Source organism: Amyelois transitella, chromosome 8, assembly GCF_032362555.1.
Source record: "Amyelois transitella isolate CPQ chromosome 8, ilAmyTran1.1, whole genome shotgun sequence".
Taxonomy (NCBI): Eukaryota; Metazoa; Arthropoda; class Insecta; order Lepidoptera; family Pyralidae; genus Amyelois; species Amyelois transitella.
The window spans coordinates 10,557,771-10,584,367 of NC_083511.1; the positions used below are offsets into that span (position 1 = coordinate 10,557,771).

Sequence of the window (26,597 nt, forward strand, 5' to 3'; positions counted from 1 at the left end):
ATCGACGGCTAAATAATTTCATTTACAAGCAAAAACAACCCGGGCCTCGTGTTCCCAAACGTTATCGATTTTATGCAAAGGTACTGCACCCCACGCGGTGCCAATTTCGCCATGCTCAACCCAGCCCGCCCACAGACAGGTTGCAATGAAACCAGCAACAAATATAGCGTTGTGTACTCTACTCACATCTACTTTCGAACATGATTATCGATCAGTATTGTCTACTTTGGGCAGATCTAATCTCATTCTGCTTCCGTCTGCAGTCTCAGAGCTGCGTCCCAGAAATCAAAATAGCGCAGCGCCAACCTATCTTTTTAAATGAAATATTTAAATATTTCAAGCAGGCTTGAGGTAAATTTGAGATAAAAAAGTAATCTGATATGAAAACGAAGGTCGTTGAAAAAAAATTATTCTAATTACTACTTTTCAAAATTATCCAAACTAAGATTAACGCTTGTTTTTCGCAATCCGGCGCATCATTAGACCCAAGAACGCCTTCTATCACCAGCTCAGTATTACAAGGTGTATGGTGCACTTGTAAACTGGGGTATTCGACGGCATCTGTCACATCGATCAATGTCGCTAACCAGCAACTTCGATTAGTTGGTAACGATCACTTCGTCTCTAAGGGCTATATTTACATGTATGATTATATCTCCGATGTTTTGGTTCGTTTAGTTGCCATCTACATAACCATCTCTCCACTTATCTATCTACAGCATAATCAAGTACCTAATAATATCTGTAAAAGTGTAATTGTGTGTGTTACTCCTGAATAAATATTACGTAAACATATTGGAAGAAGCATATAAAAATTGTTAATGGAGTCTTCGTAAAAGAACAAAGTCTTCGTAATAATAACAATAAAAAGAGAAAAATGAAGAATGGATTAAATTTTTCACGGTAACAATACTGTACTAATCTGGCCTCAGTCAAATGCAGTACGGTGTTGTTCAGTCTTGCCGCATAATTCCATATCTTGTCGTTTACAAATCTTGGCAACGAAACCCATGCGAGACTCCTTTTATGTAGTTTCCTTTATAGCTTGTAAGAGAATTGGGACTTGAAAAATGGTCGTATGTTTTAAGTTGTGTAGTACCTACTATATTTTCTGTTAGTGTTGATGTGTAAATAACTTCGTTCAGTTCTTTTAGCATTCAAGAAAAGTTCGAAAGTGATTATTTAGCTAAAGGTCTGAAAAAGAAAACTGCATCAATTTGAATACTGGTTTCTGCTTTCTCAATTTTATTCTGCTTAACAAAATACTGTTGAATTATTCAGCGTCATCGACGACATTTTGCTCATTGATAAAGTCATTGAAATCTCTTCATCAATTAACACCTACAACAATGAAGGTGATTTTGACTTAGTATCCCAAATACGACAGTACTGTGAGAGCAAAGAACTTTTTACAAGGTTAGTGAAGTCCTTAAATTGACGTAATATCGTAAACAAATTTATGACAGTAATAACAATCGCATAATCTTACGACGTTATCATCGCATTATACATTACTTACAGCCCATGAGAGCATCAAATCTTGAGTGTCCATGACAGTGAGCAATATTTTGCGTTTCAGCGAAACAGGTCAAGTTAAAAATCGTAAAAACATTCCGTCTAAATCTGTTCCCAAGCTCGCTGACACGTGACTGGCATATCATTGTATAAAGCACTCCCGTAATTCCATTAAGCATTTTAAAAATGAGACAATATGATACAATAGCTTCTTCACAGAATAAATCTCAAAGCAAAATCTTATCAACATTCAAATGCAAAGCAACAGATAAAAAAAAAATCTGCTTTATTAACTTGCTTTAGGAAGTTTGCAACCATAATTATAATAGTCACATTTTTCCTCTTTTACTAAGAGGAAGAGATAATATTCCTGTGATGTAGAGTAAAAAAAAAGATCTAACTAACAGCTTAACTAATCATATTCATCGATAATAAACAATCTATGACATAATACAGCGGGTGAAGTGAAAGTGAGCACTATCTGGCGTGCGTTCTTCGCGCCTCATTTTCGCGTGACTAATAAAAATATTCGAACATACGTCAATTTGTGACCAGCTTTTGATCATATTATTAAAATTATAATTACACAAATTAATGAATTTGATAGCACTCCAATATTACCTTTTTATAATACGTAATTTATTGAAAAAGTAATAAACAAACGAAGGCATGCTTGCATCAAAATTGATAGTTATGCCAATTAAGCAAACATTATTTGAATGTTGACTAAATAATGTCAGCAAACAGTTTCCTTTTACGTGAGCGGCAATTTGAATGTTGCTGTTCTTTTAACATGTTAATTAAATTGAAACATAAAATGTTAATTGTATTTAGATAAGCACTAAGTAATAATGATAGATGGTATGATTGAATAGCGAAGAACAGAAAGGAAAAATGTTTTAGTTAGCAATTAAGTCGGAACGGTGCAAGGGCGTTACATTCTAAAGCCACTTGAAGAACGATGGACCAAATCAATAAAAAAACAAGCGATGTCTTAACGATTACTAAAACAAAAGCTATTGATTGTTTCGCCAATTAACGTGGGCTATAAATTGACTATTTATTTATCTGGCAACGCTATAAAACAACAATAAACCGTCGCCAATTAGACAATGAGCGAGGATAGGATCAAGATCTGGAAGCCATTAGCCTAAATGCGACCCGCGTGGTTGCACACAATGAATTTCCTTTAGAGAACTTATTTATTATGCAACCTGGCTCGAATGCGGCGCCTGGTGGTAGTTGGTGCAAGGGAATAGATACAGCGAACAGAGGTCACATACATGTAAACATAAAATCACGTCTTTTTCCCGGAGGGGTGACAGAGGCTACATATTTCTACTTGCCACGATCACTGCATACTTTTTTCGCTTCATCCACATTCAACGCTCTTTTATGTAAGCTCGTTGGTTTCGGGTACTCTTGACCTGTCGTGAGGACGTTCCTGATTTGATTAATCAGATCAGATATTGAACTGCCTGACTTGAAGCATATGAATAAGAGATCTATCCTTAAAATTTTGCGGTAGTGAAATAGATGTTGCTATATTACAATTTCGTTTTAAACTATTAACCTACCCTATCTTAATTTCAATCATACTTCACGTATTAGAATTTCCCAATTAATGAGGCTCACACTGGAGGCCCAAAAGATCAATTTAGCAACAGAGCCGATACACTAATTTGTTTTATGTAACCCAGTTCGAGTTCGAATGCGGTACCCGAAGGCTGGTGCAAGGCAGTAAATACAGCGATTAATTACATTTCAGAGGCAATTTAATTCGGTTTGCAGTCTCTATTATGACATATTAATTCTAATTTTAGAGGATTATATCAAAATTTTACATTCGTCATTCATCTATTCAATAGTCTTAAAACCATAATGATAAGAGTACACGTGATTAAATCAATTACGTGAATTTTAAGCTTTAATTTTGACACCTTAAATGATAATATGTATATTCATTCAAAACATGATAGGAAAGAAATAACTATTGCGTATATAAGTAAACAATTTCAGGACCAATTGTTTGATGTAATTCGCAATACTCATTATATGGCAATGAAAATAGGAAATTGCTCACTAAGACTTCAACCGGGGGTTCAAAGTAAGTTATAATTGCCGCACTGACGGTTAATGAGATTAAGATCAAAAAGCAATTAGTTCCAACGAGACAATGAATTAAATCCAGAGAGTTAGTTACTATGAAACCTAGCTTCAACACGGTAGGTTGAATAAAAATTTAAAACTTTAAATTTCAATGGAATCGAAAACCGAACCGAATAAAAAAATATCTTATTCCCAGGCGTACATGCAGACAATTCCATCATACATTACTTTGAATTCACCTCACAATCTTTGAGTTTGAATTACCTAGCCTTGTCGAGTCTGCTGATGCATTTACTTCGTCGATAAGAACCGGTGTAATGAGTTTACTTTATTGTTTCCTCAATTGCAACTAATCGAATTTAAAAAGAGGCGATAATAAATTTGCGACTTACCACTGATATAATCTGGATCTAATGCATATTTTACCAACGTAAAAACTTCGAAATCTCTCACGAAATTATCGTTCAAAATCCGTTTTGTGTACATTTTAGTTTTGTAGATTATTACGCACTTCTGATATGAGTGATGCAAAGTGCGTAAATAGCATTTACGGGTATGATCGAATTTAATTATTTTACTACATAACTATTATGAGAATCGATTTAATATCCGGTATTCGTATCGCTGGTATCCGTTGAAGGAATTCCTCCTTATCAATTCAGTTATCATCAATTAAGTAAGTAGATGATGCTTATACATAACATAATCGTGGTCATGTGGAGAAAGCAGGAGAAAGTGATCATCTAGTGGAACCAACTAATACCGCACTTCAACCAGTCATTATTCATACTAACAGAGGCAGTGGGATGGACAATGTAACACGTAACACGATGCGTCTCCAGTTGGCAACATCTGTTTTGTTGACATTTAACAGACGAATAAAACATGACTGCTGTTAAAATAGTGCACTAAAAAGTTTCAATTCTTTCAAATTTTAGCGACATAATCACTCTTCTTGGAAATGTTAATGAAAAAACCATGTAACTGTAAATGGATAACGTTATCAAACATATGTATTTAATAACAAAGTTAATTACAAAGACAAACACCATGAGCCTGGATGACATTTTACAAAATAGCAATACATCCTTACTTTTAGATAGTACAAATAGAATCAGAGGGATTTAACTTTTGTTTGAAGTAACACAGCAACAAAAAACAGTCAAAATGTAGACAAGTTTTAGAAATAGGTCCAATATCCAATACAGCATTAAGAAGTCTTATGAAAAACTTGGGCAATATTCTCGCTAAGAAGCATCGTAAGCTTAAGATAAAGTTTAAATCCTCTTTCATTTTTTGTGATATTAAACGTAAATCCACGGTAAAATTGCGTCAAACCATTTTGCACCAAGAACGTGACAATGAACTTGAGAAGCTAATGAAGTTAATCCTGTAACCTCGGAAATTAAGGCGAGTGGATCATTCAGGATTAGTTTGATAAGTGCTACGACCACAAATCTATTAGACACTGCTGGAGGAGAACGGGTAGAAAGTGATCGCTAATCTTTATAATGCCTTAACCTGGATAAGAATGTAATGGCAAAGAAAGTGAAAATTTTCCGTGCTGACCTTATAAGAATTAATTGCCTCTGTCGGATTTTGGTTTATCGATATTACGAGCAAAGATTCTGTGCCAATAATAAAAAATACGTTTGCATTATTTATTATTGTCACAGAATTAAAAAACTTGTAGACAGACTTGATAATACAAATACAACCTTAAAGATATAGGTTACGTTATATTCACGGGCGATATAAACGGCGTCGCGTGTGCATGTTACGGGGCTTAAATCCAAAGGAAACTCGAAGTCACAGAAATAAATTTTCGTACATCGGTTTGCTTCCGGAAACCGAAACCCAAATTTGGTTCCCGACGGACACAGATTTTCGTAAATGTTTGTCAGCGGTTCTGGTTTTGCTGAGGTCGTTTATTTGGACCTTGGTCCATCCACTCACACATAGAGCTTGCTGCTGACTGTTACATGTTGTAAACAACATTCATTTTTATTACCTCCCTTAAGCTTGGAGACACTTGGAGTCCCGCAAGGGTTGATTTTAAACCCGCTAATTTAGCATGTAATTTTACACAGGTATAATGTCAGGAGTTAGGCAAATTTATAAGAGCAAGGGTGGCATGGGTCAAAGGGCAGGTACTCTGCGTAAGCAATTATGGAGAATCTTTTAAAAGATCACTTGAAACCTGCTTAAGTCACCTTCATTAGGTACATTTAACACCCAAGGAGAAATGGGAGGTATTTCGACAAAAATATTAAAAAGGTCAATTTTTAAATTTAATAGGTCTCTCCTGTCTTGTCTTTTTGCAATCACTTTTATAGTTCGAGTCTGTGATGTAAGTAATATTTTACATGGCGTAATTTATTTTTTACGGTCGAGCGTCTTTCGGCAGTTAATCGCATCCTAGCAAGGGCGAATTATTACTATGATTGAAAGAACATTATACACATTCTAATAATATACACCAGCCAATCTTAATCGCGCGAAAAGCTATTATCGCTGTCCCATTTCAAATCATAATAAAAAGCGAAACAGCAATAGTTTTTCGCGCGATAAAAAAGGCGTCGCGCGTGCTATTCTTCGGCGGCAGAAGGGACAGATATGGGTGTAGCAGAAGAGAAGGTACGAACTATGTGATGAAAATGTGAATGTAAAGGATGTGGAACAGCATGTCATAGGAATGTGAGAGCTGCAGTAGTGTGTGTGTGTGTGTGTGTGTATGGAAGAAATAAGATGATACACTCTCCAAAAAAGAGAGGAATTTCAACCAGCCATCAGAAGAATAGTACCCTACTATGATCTTTGTACATCACACTATAAGTATGTATGCAAAATTAAAAAAATCCTAAAGACCTCTGCCTATCTTTCACTCCTTTAACGCTGAACTGATTTTGGCGAAATTTGGTACAGAGATAGAGTTGACCCTAAGGAAAAAGGGATAAAAAGAGGGGATGTAAGGCTGTCAGTTAACTTTTACCACAAATAAAGTAACGGGCAACAGCTAGTATATCTCAGTTAAAGGTTTTCATTTTAAGGTACATGTCATAAAATTCACTCACACAATAGTAAATTCATAGTAAAATTTTAAACTTTACTCTTTTTACTTTTACTTTAGATTTCTGCTCACAGCATAACTGAGAATCAATATTTTATATGAATGTATAATTTATATGACTATAAATAAATCTGTATGATGCAAACATCTTAGATATTATTATTCTAACTTGTGATTTGGACATCCAAAGGTGCCTTTTTCTTTGAGAAAATAAATTGATCAAATTATTTTTTTCTCATAATATATAGTAAAAATCTTTATTTAATAACATATCCAAAACAAATACTTTTAAACAGATTGGACTTTGCTAATAATCTCTATCAAATATAGGAAAAATATCCTCAGACATTACCATGTCTTGGTGATGTTTGAGAGGCCACATGCCAGCAGAATAAAAGCTTAATATAAATAATTGAATGAGACTTACCTCTTCAATATCCTTATGGAACTTGATAGGTCTCATCAAATAAAACTGCACAGCAAAGTACACAAAATTTATCACAACAAACACACTGTTCCACAACACAGCATCCAAATAGCATTCTATACTCCATGCCCAGAGTCCCAGAAACGCGCACCCAAGGACCAGAGCCACACGCAGCCATATCAAGCCACTAGACGTGTGGGGCGCCAGGAACGATAGAAGAAAAAAAATATTCGCCACTTGGAAAAATACGTGGTTGATCGGCCGCCACTTTGGACAATGGTTCAGGTACAAATCCCACATCGTCGGCCGCTCCTGCACTGTCATATTGACGAAATCCGAAGCTTGTGAGCTCGTAAGCTTCGTCGTCTCCTGAAGACCCATCTCGGTAGTCGAAGCCGCTTCTGTCACGTCATTGGCCGTGGTCGACAAGTCTGTAGTCACATTCTGCAGACCAGTTATCATACCGATGGCTAAGGCACCAAGAAACAACATAGTCCCGCCGCACACCAAAACGCGACCCGAGATTTGTCATCGAAATTTTAACGGCTATGGGCATTTGCGTGTTGTTGTAAAGCTCTTTTAGATCACTACTATTCTGCATCTATTATTCAAAAACATGAAGGTACATATTCACGTGAATTGATTTTATTTGAAAGAAACTATAATTGTTGAACAGAGAGAAGTTGCTAATAAATGCGAAAGCACTGTGAGACGACAAGTAACTGAAGGGGTTCCAACCGAAAGGAATTTAATTTAAATTAAAAACACTCTTTATAGTAGTTATAGTCTAAAATAAAACGTTAAGAAAGACTAAAAGCAAACAATCGAAGCACACAAATGACAGCACCGACCGATGACAGAAATCATAGCCAACTATTTTTTGTTGAAAGATTTTTCGGTACAGTTGTTTATGAAGCAATCAAGCTGCAATAACCAGTATTTATTTTCAGTTGAATTTCTCGTAGTCCACTGTCTTACCTATATTTATTTTATTTACTTAGATAAAACAACAAACATTCGGTTTTGCAAAAAATTAACATTCAAAAATAAAACTTGATATTACTTTGAAATTAGTAAATCTGATAGAAGGTAAACTAGTACCAACTACCAAGGTAATAGGTTGCTTTACAAATGCTCTTCGTCTGTCAGTTTTTGTCATTGACACTGACAGTGACAGATTGCCCAGCCCATCCAGATGATGTAGTGCAGATGGTTATGGATGGCGGTTTAAAAACCTTTATTATTTTGTGGTTTATTTTAGTTTAACGAACATTTTATGATGTTTCAATAACATATGCCGCAATGGCTGTACCTTGTGAAATGTTATTACACCCAGAACTCCTTAGCAATGAGCAGTTAATACTCATTATTCAGGAGGTTAGTATTGATATTTTTGTTTTTATTTAACTTTGGTTTTATGTTAGTAATGTCCTGATTTTTTTTATTTCAGCGACATTTACGGATGCCCGATATGGAGAGACTACCAAGAGACGAATTATTAGAAATATTTCATCATTATTGTGTTCCATACGGTCAAAGAAAATACCGCGATTCAGGAAGAGGCAGAATACTAAATAAAACCCGTCAAACTAGTCCTGATCCTAAAACAAAATTGAATTCTCAAATTAATAGCCAAAGTAGGAAATTAATGCACCCATGGCCGTCTGAGAGATTAAAGCCACCCCCTGAGGTTATGTCTGGACATTGCAAGATGATAAAATTGGAGGCAAAATTTAGTTCGACGACTATCAACAATGACAGCAGTAAAAGGAAATCATCAATAGAATCTGTGAGTGAAATTGTGTATAAGTTTAAAAGTATTTTAATTTTATTAATGAAGAATGAATTTGAACCTAGACTAAGTGTGCTGCTCTTCTCCAGATGACCACAATTCAACAGTTATATCATTCACAACAACATTATTATTATTATAAACATAAAGTCCTAATCAAAGTATTCTAAATTTAGACAACATTCTTATCGGATATTTTTCATAATTTAATACTCTTAATTTCAGGCATTTCCAAGAAATGAGAGTCCACCCACCAAAAAAGTGAGAAATCCAATAACGTGGCCCTAATTTATGATTTAGTTTTATTTGTTAGACAGGCCAAAATGGTATCCTTAAGAAATATCAAAAAATTACGCAAAAGTTGGGACAAAAAAACCAAACTTGGAACCTATTTGTTTGGTCTGGTAAAGTTATCAGTTATTTTTAAGTAGCCATAGATTCATAAAAATAATTAAATAGAAGAAATGACATAGATTTGATTAGATGTTTTTGCACAAATTAACTACCATGTACCATAGTATAATTTAGTTATACTTTATCATAGTTTAATGTTAACAATTATGGTGAAAAGTTCAATTTGTCATAAATATTAACATGGTGCATTATAATCTCCATAATAAAAATAAACTGAAATGAGCCTCAGAAAGTGTCAAAACACCTTTTGCCTGGACATAAGAATAAGATCATATTTCCACTTTTGAAACTACTTTTGAGCTAAATGTAATATTTTATTACATTATACATACATTTAATCAAGTCTATAGTGGGGTAGATAGAACTGACAGTTTTGAAAAGACTTATAAGCCACATTCAGCTGTTTGGCTTAATGATAGAACTGAGATTCAAATAGTCACAGGTTGTAGCTCTAAAAGAGGAAATTCAATTTTGTAAGTCTATCTCTTAGACCCCTTCATGAGAAAGAGATGGAGTGGTCCTATTTTTTTTTATTGTTGCCGAGAACCACACTGTAATATTATATTTTATTGGTAATAATTTTTATGAATTTGAAACAGTATGATTTTGTCACAATGAAACATGACAACACACAATGATATATATAAATATACAATTGAATCAGTGTAATACATGTATTTTTTTTGTAAATAATATTTTATAAGTTATTAGGTATTGTCTAAGATTTTTGTGATGTGTTAGTTTGTAAATATGTCCATAGAGCATGGTTACATTTTGCTGTCGATAATATTTGATTCACAGCAATGACATTTTAGGTATATGTTACAAAACATGTGCATACTCAAAGTATGCTTTTTCTTCTAAATATGTATAGCATCTTGTACTGTAAATTATGTTAGTTTGTCTAAAATCATAGATGGACCTGGGGCGCTCCACAAGGATGTCACTGGGACAAACGTCGATAGACAGATGAATAATTTTATCAAATTATAATAATCCATACAGCCTTCCCCTGAAAAGCAAAATTATCACTTTGTATTTTATTGCTCTGTGCCTTCCTCGAATTTACGTTGAAACTATTTTGGTTATTTAAAGTAGGTACTATAAGTAAAACTTTTTAATATGACAAGGCTCAATGTATCTGTAGTTGAATCAACGATCAAAAAAAAACATTTTTGAATAAAGAACTGACAATTGTCGTTTTTGTTTACTTTCGTGTGTCACATCATTGTAAACAAATAAATAAAAATGCTAGAGCCGACGCCTAAAAACGTGAAATCTGTCAAAAGTAGACAGGACACAATAAATCAGAGTAATGCCGACCAGAGATTTTCCCAGGGGATTTCCAAGGTTCATTCACATTTCCTCGTACCCTCGGAGAAGTTGGATCGTGTGACTAGAAGAGTGATAGCGCCGTATGCCCAGATTGAAAGGAAGGGTTTAAGGGTCTCAGAGGACGCTAAAGAAGGGAGATACTTGGATATAAATAGATTCAATGTGTTTCTAGAAGATACGGTCGACTTGGACTCGCTTTTCTATGAGACTGCTCTGGTTTTGAAGACTGTGACTAATAGCTCTGGTAAGGTTTTGTTTAGAGACTACTCTTTTCTGGTGGGAAACAATAGGTAGACCCTTTCTTTTTCTTCGTGAATGTCGTAGGAGAATCTTCGCTCGATTTTTTTTATCAAGCCTATACCGATTCTAATAACTTGATCGAGGCCATCATGGCAAGCTCGACGCCGTTTTTTTCAAGCGATTGCTGTTTCAATAGATAGCTTTAAGCGCGCGTCAAAAACGTCGTAGCGTGTGCCATGCTAGCCCCGCTAATCCATACATACATACCATCACGCCTGTCTCCCATTCGGGTAGTCACGAGACTATGGATTTCCACTTGCTACAATCCTTACAGACTTCTCCCGCTTCCTCCACACTCTCATTTTTCCACCACACTCTTTACATGCATATTCGAAGGTAACGGATACTCCTAACATCTCATTTTTTAAGACATTCGAAATTTGGTCCATGAAAGTTCGACGAGGCCTACCCTATCCCACTTTTACAGTCAGCTCTGCCTTATAAATTGCTTTTGTTAGTCTGTCTTCATCCCCTGGCCCTCATCCGGGCTTGCTTTATGAACTTTGCTGGTAACTGCAAGAGTAAACTTAAAACAACTGTCACATACCTGTGGCGACATCTCTACGCAACTCACAAGATCCAATCACGCGAGGCTATCAGCCAATAACAGCGAAGAGTTATAATTGCACAAGCGATAATTTCACGGATTGGAGCGTATATACAACCTAGCATAGCTAGGCGTTACACCTAGCTTGTAAGTCTGATTTTTCTTTAGGTTCAAATTCAAATTCAAATTCAAAATTTTTATTCATTATTATAGGATACCTCCATATCGCTTAATAATTGTCGTATGGTTTAACAACTTGGTTGACGTCAAATAAACTACTCAAAAACTAAGTTTACTGCCGCTTCCAAGGCGTCAGTGCAGAAGAAGCGGTAACAAACTGCACTGCAGCATTTTCTTCAACAACGTCAACTTCACAATATTAAATTATACTTAGAATAGAACATAAACATAAATAGTTCATACAACGTATCTACTCCTTTGTAAGTTAAATATGTACGACAACGAAAGTTGAAGCCTAAGTTAATAGAATGCATACATACATACATACATATGGTCACGTCTATATCCCTTGTGGGGTAGACAGAGCCAACAGTCTTGAAAAGACTGATCGGCCACGTTCAGCTATTTGGCTTAATGATAGAATTGAGATCCAAATAGTGACAGGTTGCTAGCCCATCGCCTAAAAAAAGAATCCCATGTTTGTAAGCCTATCCCTTAGTCGCGTTTTACGACATCCATGGAAAAGAGATGGAGTAGTCCTATTCTTTTTTGTATTGGTTCCGGGAACCACACGGCGCGTTAATAGAATGTTTAAAAAAAATACATGTACTTACCATAGTAAGGAATGAAAACTCTAATATTATTCACAGGTGTATTCGTATATACAGTGGATCTGATAAAAAATGAGATTGTTATGATGCCTCACAACACGAAAGTACCAGATCGGCACCAAGTCAATATACCCATTGGTCAGTTACATTTTATTTAGAGAACACAATGAAGATAAAAAGTACATACATATAATCACGCCTATATCCCTTGCGGGGTAGACAGAGCCAACAGTCTTAAAAAGTATGATAGGCCACGTTCAGCTGTTTGGCTAAATGAAAGTATTGAGATTCAAATAGTGACAGGTTGCTAACCTGTCGCCTAAAAGAAGAATCCCAAGTTTATAAGCCTATCCCTTAGTCGCCTTCTACGACATCCATGAGGAAGAGATGGAGTGGCCCTATTCTTTTTTCTAATGGTGCCGGGAACCACACGGCACGGCACGGCACACGAAGATAAAAAGTATCTAGTAACAAGAAAAGACCTCCTTGGCATGGTGGTTTGTTTACAAGCTAACCACTAATACTTCGGATAACGCCATAGGAATCGAACTCGAACCCCCGACAAGTCCTATGCACAGATCCTATGCCATCACATGGGTGCTCCAAAGTGGCGAGGGGCTGTGCAAGTCTAGACTCTGGCCATTCGAATTTCACTTATACTCGTACAGTAGGTACATATCAGGTTTTAATACTTACGTGGTAGACATATAATCATGCATTTCGTATAGCAAGTTTAGGTTACCTCGTCAAGTCGTTCCTTCACGAGTGAGGATCGTGTCTCCGACGGAAGAGCTGCAGTAGGCTTTTCCATCTACTGCGGTCTTCTGCATGATGGAGAGCTTGAGACATCGGCATTTGGAGTTCCTTGGCTATCTGATCGGGACACCGTTTTGGACCCCTTCCCCGTGACCTTTTGCCATCCACCTTCCCACATTTTTCGGTTTAAGTGGATATTTTTTCCAGAGGAAGGTAAGGTGGCCGCAGCTCATGCCGCCGCCACCAAGGAATTTCTATTGATACCTGACGTGCAAAGAGACCGCCGCTTCGCTGAAGGGCTACGCTGGCTAGATGCTAAAACAGCATTGTGTCTCCCCGTAGTAAAACCTGATGGAGAATGCTATGCCGTGCTAGAACTTTACAGGACGTATGCTGAGCCTTATAACGAGGTGAGAAGAATTTCATCATTTATGTCAAGAATTAAAGTCATAGTCATCTTGTGTAACTTTTACTTCTGATCTACTTACATACCTACATACATCATAATCACGTCTATATCCCTTGCGGGGGTAGATAGAGCCAACGGTTCTGAAAAGACTGATAGGCCAAGTTCAGTTACATATATAGTTACATTAAATCGCGCCTCTTTCCTGGAGAGGTAGGTTGATTGGGTCTGATGATCAACTTTGTTGATCCATTATTTATTTATTTACGCCAATTATATAACGGTTCCAGAAACCTATGGTCTATATCTATGGGTATAGGGTTCCCTTGCAAAGTTTGTGGAAATCAGTTGGGAGCCGATTCGTGTAAAACCTAACTAACCCAATCCAGGGCCATGATCAAAGGCGAACCCCAGAACCCTCCCCAGGTCCCCGGAACCAAAGTCATGAGGAAGAAAATGATGAAGCGTTCTATTTCAAGGAAGTGCTATACACGGTGATCAGCGTGGCCTGCTGGGCCGGTGCCGCAGTCCATCAGGCCCAGGCCAGGGTGACTCTGCAGAAGACGTCACATCTCAACTCGGAACTGAGAACGTTGCTGCAAAACTACTTTTGCGATTTGGCGTCTATTGACACTATGCTCACTGATATGCTGGTACGTGGAATTCTTTTTAATCCTTCCTCGTGCTTAAAAAGATCTAATTGCGATTTCGTACGCGAAAAGCCACGTTGTCCCGTGTCAGCAGTGATATGGGAAAACCTCATTAAGTTGATCCCAGCTGGGAGTATGCAGAAGGTCGCCTGTTTTAGCTCTCTCCTCAAGGTGCATTAACTGTCAGTCATAATATTGACTGATTGAAGATGCCGTGTGGTCCCCGGCACCAGTACAAAAAAGAATAGGACCACTCCATCTCTTTCCCATGGATGTCGTAAAAGGCGACTAAGGAATAGGCTTATAAACTTGAGATTCTTTTTTAGGCGATGGGCTAGCAACCTCTCACTATTTGAATCTTAATTCTATCATTAAGCCAAATAGCTGAACGTGGCCATTCAGTCTTTTCAAGACCGTTGACTCTGTCTACCCCGCAAGGGATATAGACGTGACCATATGTATGTATGTATGTTGATTGAAGATTAATTAGTCAGAAGTAAAAACTTTGTAAAAATTTGGCTCTAAACACGAACTTGTGATGACCATCTTCCCTCGCAACTCGTTAGGAAAGACTTGACACTTCGATAGATTACTACGGGACATTTTCCAGGCTGTTGTTAAATCCTTTATGGGTGCAATGCGGAGTAGCTTCTTCATCATCGACAAGGAGCAGCTTGGTGAACACATGATAGCTGACATGTGGGACGATGGGTGGGCGTCGGAGAAGACTTTCATGCCGAGGAAGAAAGTTAAGATCAAGTACGTACAAAATAGAAAAATAATTTGTACGAACACATATTCAAGGTTTTCCACAGAAATCTCTTTTTAAATCTGGACATTCATTTCAGTTTCATAACCATGGTTACCGTGTAGGTTTATCTGCTTACTTACTGCTTTATATCATCATCCAACCTTACGCTTATTTCGGCTGTACTCTCCCTGGAGACACGCTGATAACCACGAGGGTGGAAAGGTCAAATAAACGATTGGCTACTGATCTTCTACTATATAGGTGTGGTTTACAAGACCCAATTATAAATTATACAATTATTTCCAGCTTAAGTCTAGAAAACACTCCAGCGGGTCTAGCCGCACGCACCGGCGAGTTTCTGAACGTCAGAGATGCATACAAGGATCCTAGATTTTCTAAGGAGATCGATCCTACCACCGGCACTGTGGTCAGATCTTGTCTTGCGGCGCCTATTGTCGATAAACATGGGGTTATTGGTAAGTTTTATTAGTACATCCCACTTCTTATGGTTATGTTGACCTGATGAATTTATAGATACTTATATGAATTTGATGCCACTCTTACCCATCATTGTCTTAGTCACTTGAATTTGATTACAAGACATAGGCCGAACAAATTTCTGCCTTGACCAGTCGGAAGTCGCTGCATCTAAATTCCCGATATCTTCCTGGGTTTGGCTTTGTTTACAATGCCAGGCGGGTTGGTATACAATACAATACAATGCAGTTTCTTATTATTAGTACTTCAGTTACCCCTTTTTGTTCTTTTGTTTATGCCACTCACATACACATTAACCCATTCTATCCATACCTTCTTTCTCTATCGATGAGCAGTTTATTTTCGATACCCTTTAGGTGTGGTTCAACTGACGAACAAAACTGACGCGTCTCCATTCAACAATGAAGACGAAGAGATATTCAAGGTGTTCGTCAACTACTGCTCACTCATAGTACACTTCTACAATATGCAACAGAAGAAGATATTCCATGTAAGTAGCGGATATTTGCAGGAGATTTCAAAAGGAATGGTACTGTTTGGTATTGTGTGGATTTTGAACTTATTTTCAAATCTCGATAGGAGAGGATCTATGCAGGTCAAATAGGTACCTATGTAATCGTCTTGTTCTTCAAACAAACGGGTGCTCGCTACACTACCTACGTTAATAAATATGGATAGGTATGAAATTTCATCAAAACTATTGAAACAAAACGGTCTGTCATCTTTCCCCTTTTTCAGACTTTTGTAAAATGTTCAATTCATATTTTCTGGGCCCCTTAAATATCAATTATTCTAATCGTGACAGGAGAATCAGAACAGGACGTATTCGGAACTGGTGAGCTTACATCTGAAGCCGTGCCGTCATGACCTTGATGAGCTGATGGAAACCAACGGAATTGTACTTCCGCCAGCCAATTTTGGCAGGTAGGTACTTTGTTGATGGTTTTGCAAAGACTTACTGATAAAATACAATCTCTATATTCTGGAATCGCTAAATCGATTAGAAACTTAAAAAGACAAAGATCGGTCATTGTCAAACAATCGACTAACGATTACATTCTAAATTTATACATTTTTAAATTTTGATTACATTTTCAGTAGATATGTGTTTTGTTCTTTACCTTCCTCTACAGGATAGGTTCTATAGGATGATACAGAGAATATTTTCAGTCTGCGATGGAAATCACGAATTTTATCATTTCTCAGTTTCGACTACCACATAAGCGAGGGCAACCCAGAAGAGATGCCGGGGCTCATATGCTACATGTATATGGAGACCTTCGCTGATAGAAACTTCGAGAGGCGACAATTGGCTGAATTTGCTTTGACCATCCTGAGGTGCTACCGAAACAATCCTTACCACAACGCCGAACACGCTTTCTGCTTTACTCATACAATGTATCTTATTCTTGTCAACAATGATGGGTACTTCGATTTTGTTGAGGTATTTCATTCTTAATTCATATTTTTTATGATATTGAGTCTACAGCTTTACTTCCATTTTGGAGATGTCCGTCGATAGAACTTTTTTGAGGCGACAATTGGCCGAACTGACTTTGACCATCCTAAGGGTGGTACTGAAAAATCCAACGACCTAAGGTGACGAGGGCCTAAATTTGACCCTTAAGGCACGCCAGCATACATGCCTTAAGCCGTATTTCATTACGAAACTAGTTGCATGACATTTGCTTTACAAAAAATATGCGCATAGCACCAAAATTACTCCATGTAATTTTTGGTAAGCAACTTCATCATCGCCCCATACCAACTCCAGAAATGAATAAAGGAAGAGTGTATGTATGAATATTATTGAGTTGACTGGCCCCTATTTGCACTGTCTCATGCGCACAATACGGTACGGATGAAATATGATCAGTATCAATAAATTAGTCAGTATTATGATGAGCCAGTTATGTCTTAGATTCACATTATAGGTACACTACTTGAAGATTCCTTTTCCAGACCGTAGCCCTAATGCTAGCGGGGCTCTGCCATGACCTCGACCACCCCGGGTTTAACAACAACTTTCTGACGCTGTGCAATCACCCGCTCGCTAAGATGTACAAGTCTTCTATGTTGGAACACCACCATTACTTCTTAGCTAAGAAGATTATTGAGGTAAGAACCTCATAGACATACCTCTTATTGTTTCTTTTAGCTCAAAATGATGTATATCAGTATGCCAAATTAAGAAAAGAAACCCTATTCATCATCTAGAAGCTTATATAAAGGTACTTTGTTCCTACATATAGATATATGTATATGTATAAATAGCTGAACGTGGCCATTCAGTCTTTTCAAGACTGTTGGCTCTGTCTACCCCGCAAGGGAGATAGACGTGACCATATGTATGTATATAGATATATCTCCTTTTTTGTTTCGTTGTACGTATCTCCGTGATGCCTACCCGGGCACCCCCGGAAGATCAGCGTTGGCTGTGTAGCATATTGTTTACAGCCAGCATTATGCTGAGGGGGTACCCTTTCGGGAGCACCATATTTCATGTCTACTTTTGTACATGTTCTTGTTTATTTTTTTTTTCTGTTATGGTGTTTAACGAATAAGTTCTTTTTACTTTTACTTTACTTTACTTTTACCACTAGCGGGACTTTCATGGCACGCGGGTCATGACCTAGGACAAACGTTAGCCTTTAACCTCCTTTAGCTGGGCCCAAGTAGAAGGGGCAGGCGGAAAATCTCCGGCTAGACATCGATAGTATGCGAGCCAATTAAAATAAAGACGGACAATGAGGAGAAGGAAGGCGGATCCCAGGCCCCGAAGCATTACAGTTGAATGTGCAATAACAGAATAATATTTGTATTCTGTGGGTACATCTTATCACTGAATGGGGAGTACATAAATTACGAGATATTTTTCAACTGTTCAGAAGTTCAAAGATGTGTTCAAAGATGAATAGGGGGTCAAAATTCAAATTTCAAATTCAAAATTTTTATTCATTACTATACGATACTATATATCGCTTAATAATTGTCAAAACGTATGGTTTAACAACATTGGTTGACGTCAAATAAATTACTTAAAACTTATTTTACTGCCGCTTCCAAGGCGTCAGTGCAGAAGAAGCGGTAACAAACTGCACTGCAGCATTACTGATTGATTTGTCATCTAGGACAAGAACATCCTCGGCAAGCTATCACTTCTGGACCGGTCTCGTATCATGGAGGAGATCAAGTTCGACATCTTAAGTACAGATCTGGCCATGTACTTCACGGTGAGGGCTCAGCTCACGCCGCTGGTGGCCGACCACTGCTTCGAGTGGACGGATAACTCTCACAGGAGGATGCTGAAGGTATACCGGGCGAAAAGGGGTTCCACAAAGGGTCAAAAGGGTTCAAGATTTCCAAGGGTCAGGTCAAAAGTACCCGAAACCGCCGGAGCTTGCAAGTATGCAGAGATCGTGGCAAGTGGAAAGAGGTAGTCTCTGCCTACCCCTTCGGGAAAGTGGCGTGATTTTATGTATGTATAGGGGTTCCACAATCTTAGGGCCACTGCAAAAGCGTTTTTTAAGGGTAGCTGAGGCATTCATGCTTGTCTTAGATCGAATGTTCTGTAGCGGGAGCGATGATTCGCTCTCTACTGCCAACAAAGGGAAGATCTTCCTCCAGGCTAGGTGTTTTGCATCGGGAACAGTGACTCCAACGATGTTGTGTCGAAGGTTTGTTGAAATATGCTCTACCAACCCGTGAAATCTTTGCTTGCGCGATTTAGACTCTTCGCTGTTATTGGCTGATAGAGTCGCGTGAGTGGTTATTGTGATTTGTGGCGTAGTGATGTCACCTCAGTTCTAAGATGCTGCGGTCTCTTAGTATTATCCGCCCAAATTGGCACACTGAAGAGAAGGTTCATAATATGATATAATCTGATGTTCAACATTCTCTTCATTCATATTACGTTGACTGAATAAACGCGGTGGAAATGATTGGTGATGTAATAAAGAGTAGGTAGTATAATCGGCGTAAATTTACTGATAGTGTAGGGAGCAATATAATAAAGGAACGACCTGGTGTTACTTGCTGCTTAGATTGCTTGGCAAAATCTAGAGAGTGAATGAAAGTAGATTATTAACTACTAGAGGCCGCCCGCGACTTCGTCCGCATAGAAATCCTATCAATCCCGCGGGAACTCTGGGATAATAAGTAGCCTATATGTTATTCTGGGTCTTCAGCTACCTACATACCAAATTTCATCGTAATCGGTTTAGTAGTTTTTGCGTGAAATAGTAACAAACATCCATACTGACATACACAAACAAACACAAACTTTCGCATTTATAATATTAGTAGGATGAGCTACTTTCATTCATTCTCTCGATTAAGACGAGATAAGTCGAATGTAAATATGGGAAGTTGGAAGAAGACCTAGACGAACTTACAGTAAAAGGTTCCAGAGTTATGAATGGTTCCAGGGTATACTGATGACGACCAGCGACCTGTCAGGATGCTGCAAGCCGTTTGGTATATCGAAAAAGATCGCTGAAGCCGTCTATGAGGAATTTTATAAACAGGTAAAGCGTTGTAAAGATTAAGACGACATACCTGAAAACTTTTACGTGAAAACATGGTTGTCATCGATATAAGATAAATCAAAACCTTTTTTCACTCTCTCTCTACTGACGAATTCATAGTCAAGTGAGTAAAAAAAATTTAGTCAAAAAAAAAAATCTTCAAATTTAAATTTGATTTTAATTAGGATAAGTAACTATCTTGATAATTTACTAAATGTATTTGTATGGAATTTAATTTGAATGATTACTAACCACATAGGTGCGGGCATTCGATGAGGAATGTATGTCGAAGGCAACTTAAAGGGAGGGAAGTTTCGGAAAAGGGAGGGGAGGATTCTCAGCAGTGAAACATGATAATAAAAAACAAGTTTACGTATAAATTCTTTATTTAGAAGATGGGCTGGCAACCTGTCACTGTTTGAATCTCAATTCTATCTTATCTTATTCTATCTTTCACGCAAAAACTACTGAACCGATAACGATGAAATTTGGTATGTACCTAGGTAGCTGAAGACCCAGAATAACATAAAGGCTACTTTTTATCCCAGAATTCCCGCGGGATTGATAGGGTTTCCATGCGGACGAATCGCAGGTGGCCATATAGCTGAACGTGGTCTTTCAGTTTTTGCAATCCTCTGTCTGGGGTAAAGACGTGATTATATGTATGTATGTTTTTTTTTTTATATGCTAAATTGTTTGTTTTTCAATAAATTATTTATTAAATGGGTATACTGGATATTACTGTTTGATAAGTGTAGCGTTGATGGGTCTCTGCTATTTGATACAGATACCCATCGTCGCTATTTATCTGGAGCTATGTTTTTAGTATCAGGTGCCATTGATCTGCTTTAGATTTGGGTTTTGTGACTGTATGATTGAGTGTGATATTGGATATTGCGAGGCGAATTCGCATTTCGACAGGGCGTTAAAATTACAATTACAAGGCTCCTCCTTCTTGAGGCACATCTTTACATCAAGGGCGGCCAAGGTGTTGCTAATATCCATAGTCAGTGCTATCCTGTAGGGCTTTAATGGCATTGACTATACGCTATGTAGGTATGTATTTTGTAGGGCGATCGCGAGCGTGAGATGGGCTACACTCCTCTCAGCATGATGGATCGCCGCCGAAGTATCAACCAGCCTGCGGAACAGATTCAGGTTGTCTTACTACTTACCCACTTATAAAATAACTTACACTAGTCAATTGCCGTGTGGTTCCCGGCACCAATAGAAAAATGAATAGGACATCTCTCTCCCATGGATGTCGTAAAAGGCGACTAAGGGGTAGTCTTATAAGCTTGGGATACTTCTTTTAAGCGATGGGCTAGCAACCCGTCACTATTTGAATCTCAATTATATCTTAAAGCCAAATAGCTGAACGCGGCCTATCAGTCATTGCGGGATTGTTGGCTCTGTCTACCCCGCAATGCATATAGATGTGATTATATGTAAGTATGTATGTTTGTAGTCAATTGCTAACTCAAGGTCTAATAACGAGAGAAAATATCAAGTAGGTAAAGTTGTACTACTTACATACTTTTCACTTCTATACGTCGCATCGGCTATATTCCTACCTACCGTCGAATCAAATTGAATGAAAACTCAATTAAATGACAACCTTATTACAAGTACATTAATCTTAAAATCCAAAAATAAAATGTCTCCTATCTCGCTCATTATAGCGGATAGTTCTTTGATGTTCTTCTTTCTCCAGATGTAATGTAGTTCCCGAAATGTATAAATAGGATCACTCCATCTCTTTTCATGGATTTTGTAAAAGGCAACTAAGGTAATAGGCACATTAATTTAGTGCCGTTCTTATTATGACCCAATATGAACTAGGTTGCCTGAAAGAGTTGCAGAGTTCAGACGGAAGTCGCTTCATCTAAAAACCAGACTTTTCCGCCATCATGGTCAAAACGCGCACCCCGGGCTCCCTCCAGAGGTGCGAGGGTTTAAACGGGATAAACGCCGTGAGGAAAAAGATTCCCATATACACATACATACATACATATGATCACGTCTTTATCCGGGGTATTTATACGGGGTAGACAGAGCCAACAGTCTTGAAAAGACTAATAGGCCACGTTCAGCTGTTTGGCTTAATGATAGAATTGAGATTCAAATAGTTGACGGGTTGCTAGCCCATCGCCTAAAAGAAGAATCCCAAGTTTATAAGCCTATCCCTTAGTCGCCTTTTACGACATCCATGAGAACGAGATGGAGTGGTCCTATTCTTTTCTTTTTTTATTGGTGCCGAGATCCACACGGCACATTCCCATACATATTTTACATTTCAGTTTTTGTCCGTGGTCGTACTGCCATGTTTGCTGCTTTTGCATAACATCTTCCCGAACACTGCAGCGCTCATTGATAACTGCAGGTAAGAAGAGTTTAAAAGATAATTTACCCATAGAAATATTTTGATTAGAGAATAGATGAGGATTGTTGTAAGTAAATCCTAAGACATCATAGCTATTATTATTTCTCTAAATGCAAACGCTCGCTTATTTACTCACTAGCTGTGCCCGCGACTTCGTCCGCATGGAATAGTTATTTTGAATTCATTAAAGCCTACTTTACAGTAATTTGGATGAATAACGTTTCCCGTTTTTTTTTCACATTTTCCATTATTTCTTAGCTCCTAATAGTTGCAGCGTGATGTCATATAGCCTAAAGCCTTCTTCGATAAATGGTGTATTCAACACAAAAATAATTTTTAAATTCGAACCAGTTGTTCCTGAGATTAGCTCTAGGTACTATTTTCCTGCACTCAAGAATTATCCTTGTCTGACAGTCACTAGCTCATAATTCGATACAGTTACATTAAATGGTTTCTCTAAGGCAGAGTCCCAAACTTATTTTGTCTACTGCCCACTTTGAGAATAAATATTTTTTTAGCGCCCCCATTTTTTCACCTTTTTAAAAACCACTATAACTTCAAATTAGTTTAATTAATTATTGTGACCTGTATATGTATATAATGCCTCTACACAACGCCCCCATTTTCTTTCTGGGTCTCTTACCGCCCCCCTTGAGACCTGCAGCGCCCACAAGGGGGCGTTATCGCCCACTTTGGGAAAGACTGCTCTAAGGGATAAATAAACACGTGATGTGTGTATGTAATGTGCGTAATTATAATATCAGGAAAACTCAAGAAGCGTGGCACATGGAGATAGAAATCCGTGGACAGAAACTGTGGAGACAGGACGAGTCGCTGCCGGCGGGCTCCAAGGTGCTCGCTAGCAAGACGGAATCGCGCATAGCTGTCAACGAATGACATGATAATAAACGTGATTACACTTCAGAATATTTTCTTTTTGTTGACTGTCTATAATACCAATTTTATTTTCTATTCTGTAAGGATTGGAAATCTATAAATCTAACATTGTGGGAATATTAGAGAAGGTGTGTAGGTATCATAAAAAAGGCGGTAATCATAAAAAAGACGGTAATCATATAAAAGGCGGTTATCATAAAAGGTTGCTTAAAAATTTATAATAATAAATGGTGGTAATATCCCATACTAGCTGACCCGGCAAACGCTGTTTTGCCAATTATTTTTATATATTATTACGGAACCCTATTTTTTTGCAAAATAAAATATAGTCTATGTTACTCGTGGATAATGTAGCTTTCGAATGGTGAAAGAATTTTTAAAATCGGTCCAGTAGTTTTTGAGCCTATTCATTACAACCAAACAAACAAAGTTTTCCTCTTTATAATATTAGTGTAGATTACGGAACCCTATTTTTTTCCAAAATAATATATAGTCTATGTTACTCGTGGATAATGTAGCTTTCGAATGGTGAGAGAATTTTTAAAATCGGTCCTGTAGTTTTTGAGCCTATTCATTAGAACAAAACAAACGAAAGTTTTCCTCTTTATAATATTAGTGTAGATGTAGATAACAATGTTGCTTTGCCGCGGAATTTCAACTTCTCTTCCTATTTGACCAGGTACTATAATACAAATGACCACCATTTTGTCTTAGAACATAAGAAAGATCATTGTATCCACCTACAGTACTTATATACCACATACAAATAAAACAACTGTATTCACATGATAGCAAATTTATTTACCCTATTATGACCGACATAATACAATTTAATTTAGTGGTGTTAACAAATATCCAAGTTTTACACCTAATGAGAATGACAATAGATGGTACAGTTTCATGTGTAAAAAATCCCCCGAATGTATCAGTCGATTAGTTAGATACCTACATTGAATTTTAGAAAAATATGCTTAAAAATGGGGGGGGACTAAGGGATCGTCTTATAAACTTGAGATTCTTCTTTATGGCGATGGGCTAACAACCTGTCACTATTAGAATCTCAATATTTTCTTTAAGTCAAATAGCTGACCGTGGTCTATCAGTCTTTTCAAGACCCTTGGCTCTGTCTACCCCGCAAGGGATATAGACGTGATTATATGTATGTACGGGATTCAAAACAGCCAGCAAACAGTATGCCTTTGACCATGGATCCTGGATTGGGCAACCAAGATTTATACACAAAGCGACTCACATCTATCTGACAGATAGATCGCCACAACCTTTGCAGGTAAACCTGACCCATATTGTACAATCTAACAACCGACTGATGCAAATAATTCTTACACAAGCGCCAGAAATAATTTCTTACAGTTCATGAACTTGGACGGGGTTTGATTAAAACATTAAAAATCAAAGTTTCCAACAAATCAGTTTTAAATCACAGATAAAATTGATTATATTTATTACATACTTATTCTGTCTGGTCACTTTTTATAGGTATATACATATAATAAAACCCATTCGTGTTCCTACCCGCTAAGGAAGCGAGTGCATACTTAGGCTCAATTCACACTGAGTGGACACAATTTAGATAAAGCGAGTCAAAATTAAACTTTATGTTATTTCTCTTGACTTTAGTGCCAGTAGCTTAGGTTGTTCGGTCCCGGTTACTACATCCTCACCTTTCTAAAAAGCAGCCGGGGGTGCGCCTTTGATTGGAATAGTCAGGTTTTTTACATTACACGAAGCGATTCCTGTCCTCTGCACCCTTAAGGAAATCTAGCCTATTTGGACCATGGTTACACATGCAGTAACTTGAATGTGCAGATTTCACCACGATGATTTTACTCACCGTTACAGTATTGGTTAGCACCTTACCACTAACATGTACCAAAAAATCTCATGACATATTTATTATTTTGATTAAAATAATAATATGTAATGAAATTTTTTTGGTAAACGTTAGAGTTAGGGTTTGAACAAGTCAAAGTTATTCCCATGGTGCAGCGAGAAATCACTGGCTCATCCAGCATCAGCGCGTTGCGTCTCAGTGTGAATTGACCTTTACTTCCGAGACTTCAACTTGTATTCCAGGCATTATACGAAGTGGTATTATACTTTACTGTAGCTCACTGTACATTTCCGATTGCCAATCATGTACCCAGTATAACATTGAATCTAACTATTAACTAATATATGTATACGCCATCTTTTTCTCAAACGATACACAGGTATTTTGTAATACCTGTAGAACATTCTAGATTTCCAATAATACACAATAAATACAAACATTGATTTTCATGTATGATATCGTAAAGGTAATGATAAAAATAATGAGATTTTATGTTTGCCTTACTACATGGCAAAATAAATTACGTAATATAAGTTAACAATAAACCGAAATTATACATTTTGAAAATAATAATATTTATAACGTAATAATTCTACCTACTTGTGACGAACCGACGACTTACATGAAGAAAAAAAAATACATATTAATTGTATTTTTATTATATTTCATGAAATGTGTACAGTTTTATATTTATATTTTTTTTTATGCATAGTCGGGTTGGACATACATTTAATGTATTATAATTCGTCGTCGGTCTCTCAGCAGAAAAATCAGTATGAAGCCAATACATACAAACAATATAACATATCCAATACATAATAATATTGCTTAATTTTAAACAATAACGTTAACTTACTCTTACGAATTTTGTTCTAATTTTATGAATAAACTGATATTCAATACAGTTTCAGACTATGTATATGATACGGTTCCATTTTTGAAATGATTTAGTGTGAAAAGTATTTAAAAAATATTTCATTATTTTTGGAATGCTGTGCCGCGTGTATATAATCTGTGTTAACTGGGTTTAAACTCCGAAAACACGAAATTTCGAGTTTATTTACTTCGAAAACCGGTACAATGGGATATCAAGCTAAACTTAACGGTTTCTTCCTCTGTACATGTAATTTTCTATACAGCATTTTAAAATTTAATTAAAAAAAAAATCTTTATACAATCCAATGAATTAATATTTGTAAATGAAAAGAAGAACGCGTTGTTATTACACATACAGGTTGATCCTAAGATTCTTATATATAGCTTGACATTAGTAAACACATTGAGTTGCATTCCAGAGTTAACCCAGGTATTTATTATTATTTAGAATAATGAGACTGCTAACTACTGCCATGTGAAATGTTTATTACAGTCAAAATCTGTAATCAAATCACAACTGCTGCTGTGAATTTTAAAACAATTCTCTTTTTTATTTACTATAATAATACATACAAAATTGAGATTATTTTGTCTTTGTATAGTTTCAAGTCAGAATTGTAATCTATAAGAAATTAATACATTAAACTGGGCTTGAATTTTCGCGTAGATACTAAAATACACTGGTTAAGAAAAATCATCATA

The 26,597-nt window shown here is 37.0% G+C and overlaps 3 protein-coding genes across 4 annotated transcripts in view; 2 read left to right on the forward strand and 1 right to left on the reverse strand.

Moving 5' to 3' along the window:
* LOC106136796 (blood vessel epicardial substance) overlaps positions 1-7,893 on the reverse strand; it is a 37,407-nt gene extending 29,514 nt beyond the window's left edge. For both annotated transcript variants that reach the window (XR_001228664.2, XM_013337446.2), the window contains exon 1: positions 7,122-7,893. Coding sequence is in view for 1 of the 2 variants with exons in the window: in XM_013337446.2 (XP_013192900.2) it covers positions 7,122-7,613 (492 nt within the window). In the remaining variant the exon portion in view is untranslated. The remainder of the gene's footprint in view (positions 1-7,121) is intronic.
* A 418-nt stretch (positions 7,894-8,311) lies between these two features.
* LOC106135820 (ashwin) lies at positions 8,312-10,504 on the forward strand. The gene is made up of 3 exons (XM_013336208.2): positions 8,312-8,498; positions 8,572-8,910; positions 9,139-10,504. The coding sequence occupies exons 1-3, from the start codon at positions 8,424-8,426 to the stop codon at positions 9,199-9,201; spliced, it is 477 nt and encodes a 158-aa protein (XP_013191662.1). The 5' UTR covers positions 8,312-8,423; the 3' UTR covers positions 9,202-10,504.
* Positions 10,505-10,557: 53 nt separating this feature from the next.
* LOC106135347 (cAMP and cAMP-inhibited cGMP 3',5'-cyclic phosphodiesterase 10A) lies at positions 10,558-23,167 on the forward strand. Its single transcript, XM_060945635.1, has 15 exons — positions 10,558-10,906; positions 12,340-12,438; positions 13,264-13,466; positions 13,942-14,115; positions 14,723-14,871; positions 15,170-15,339; positions 15,718-15,851; positions 16,167-16,285; positions 16,568-16,805; positions 17,324-17,479; positions 18,493-18,672; positions 19,789-19,887; positions 20,959-21,045; positions 22,188-22,270; positions 23,035-23,167. Exons 1-15 carry the CDS (start codon positions 10,576-10,578, stop codon positions 23,165-23,167), a joined length of 2,355 nt encoding a protein of 784 aa, XP_060801618.1. The 5' UTR covers positions 10,558-10,575.
* The last annotated feature ends 3,430 nt before the right edge of the window (positions 23,168-26,597 follow it).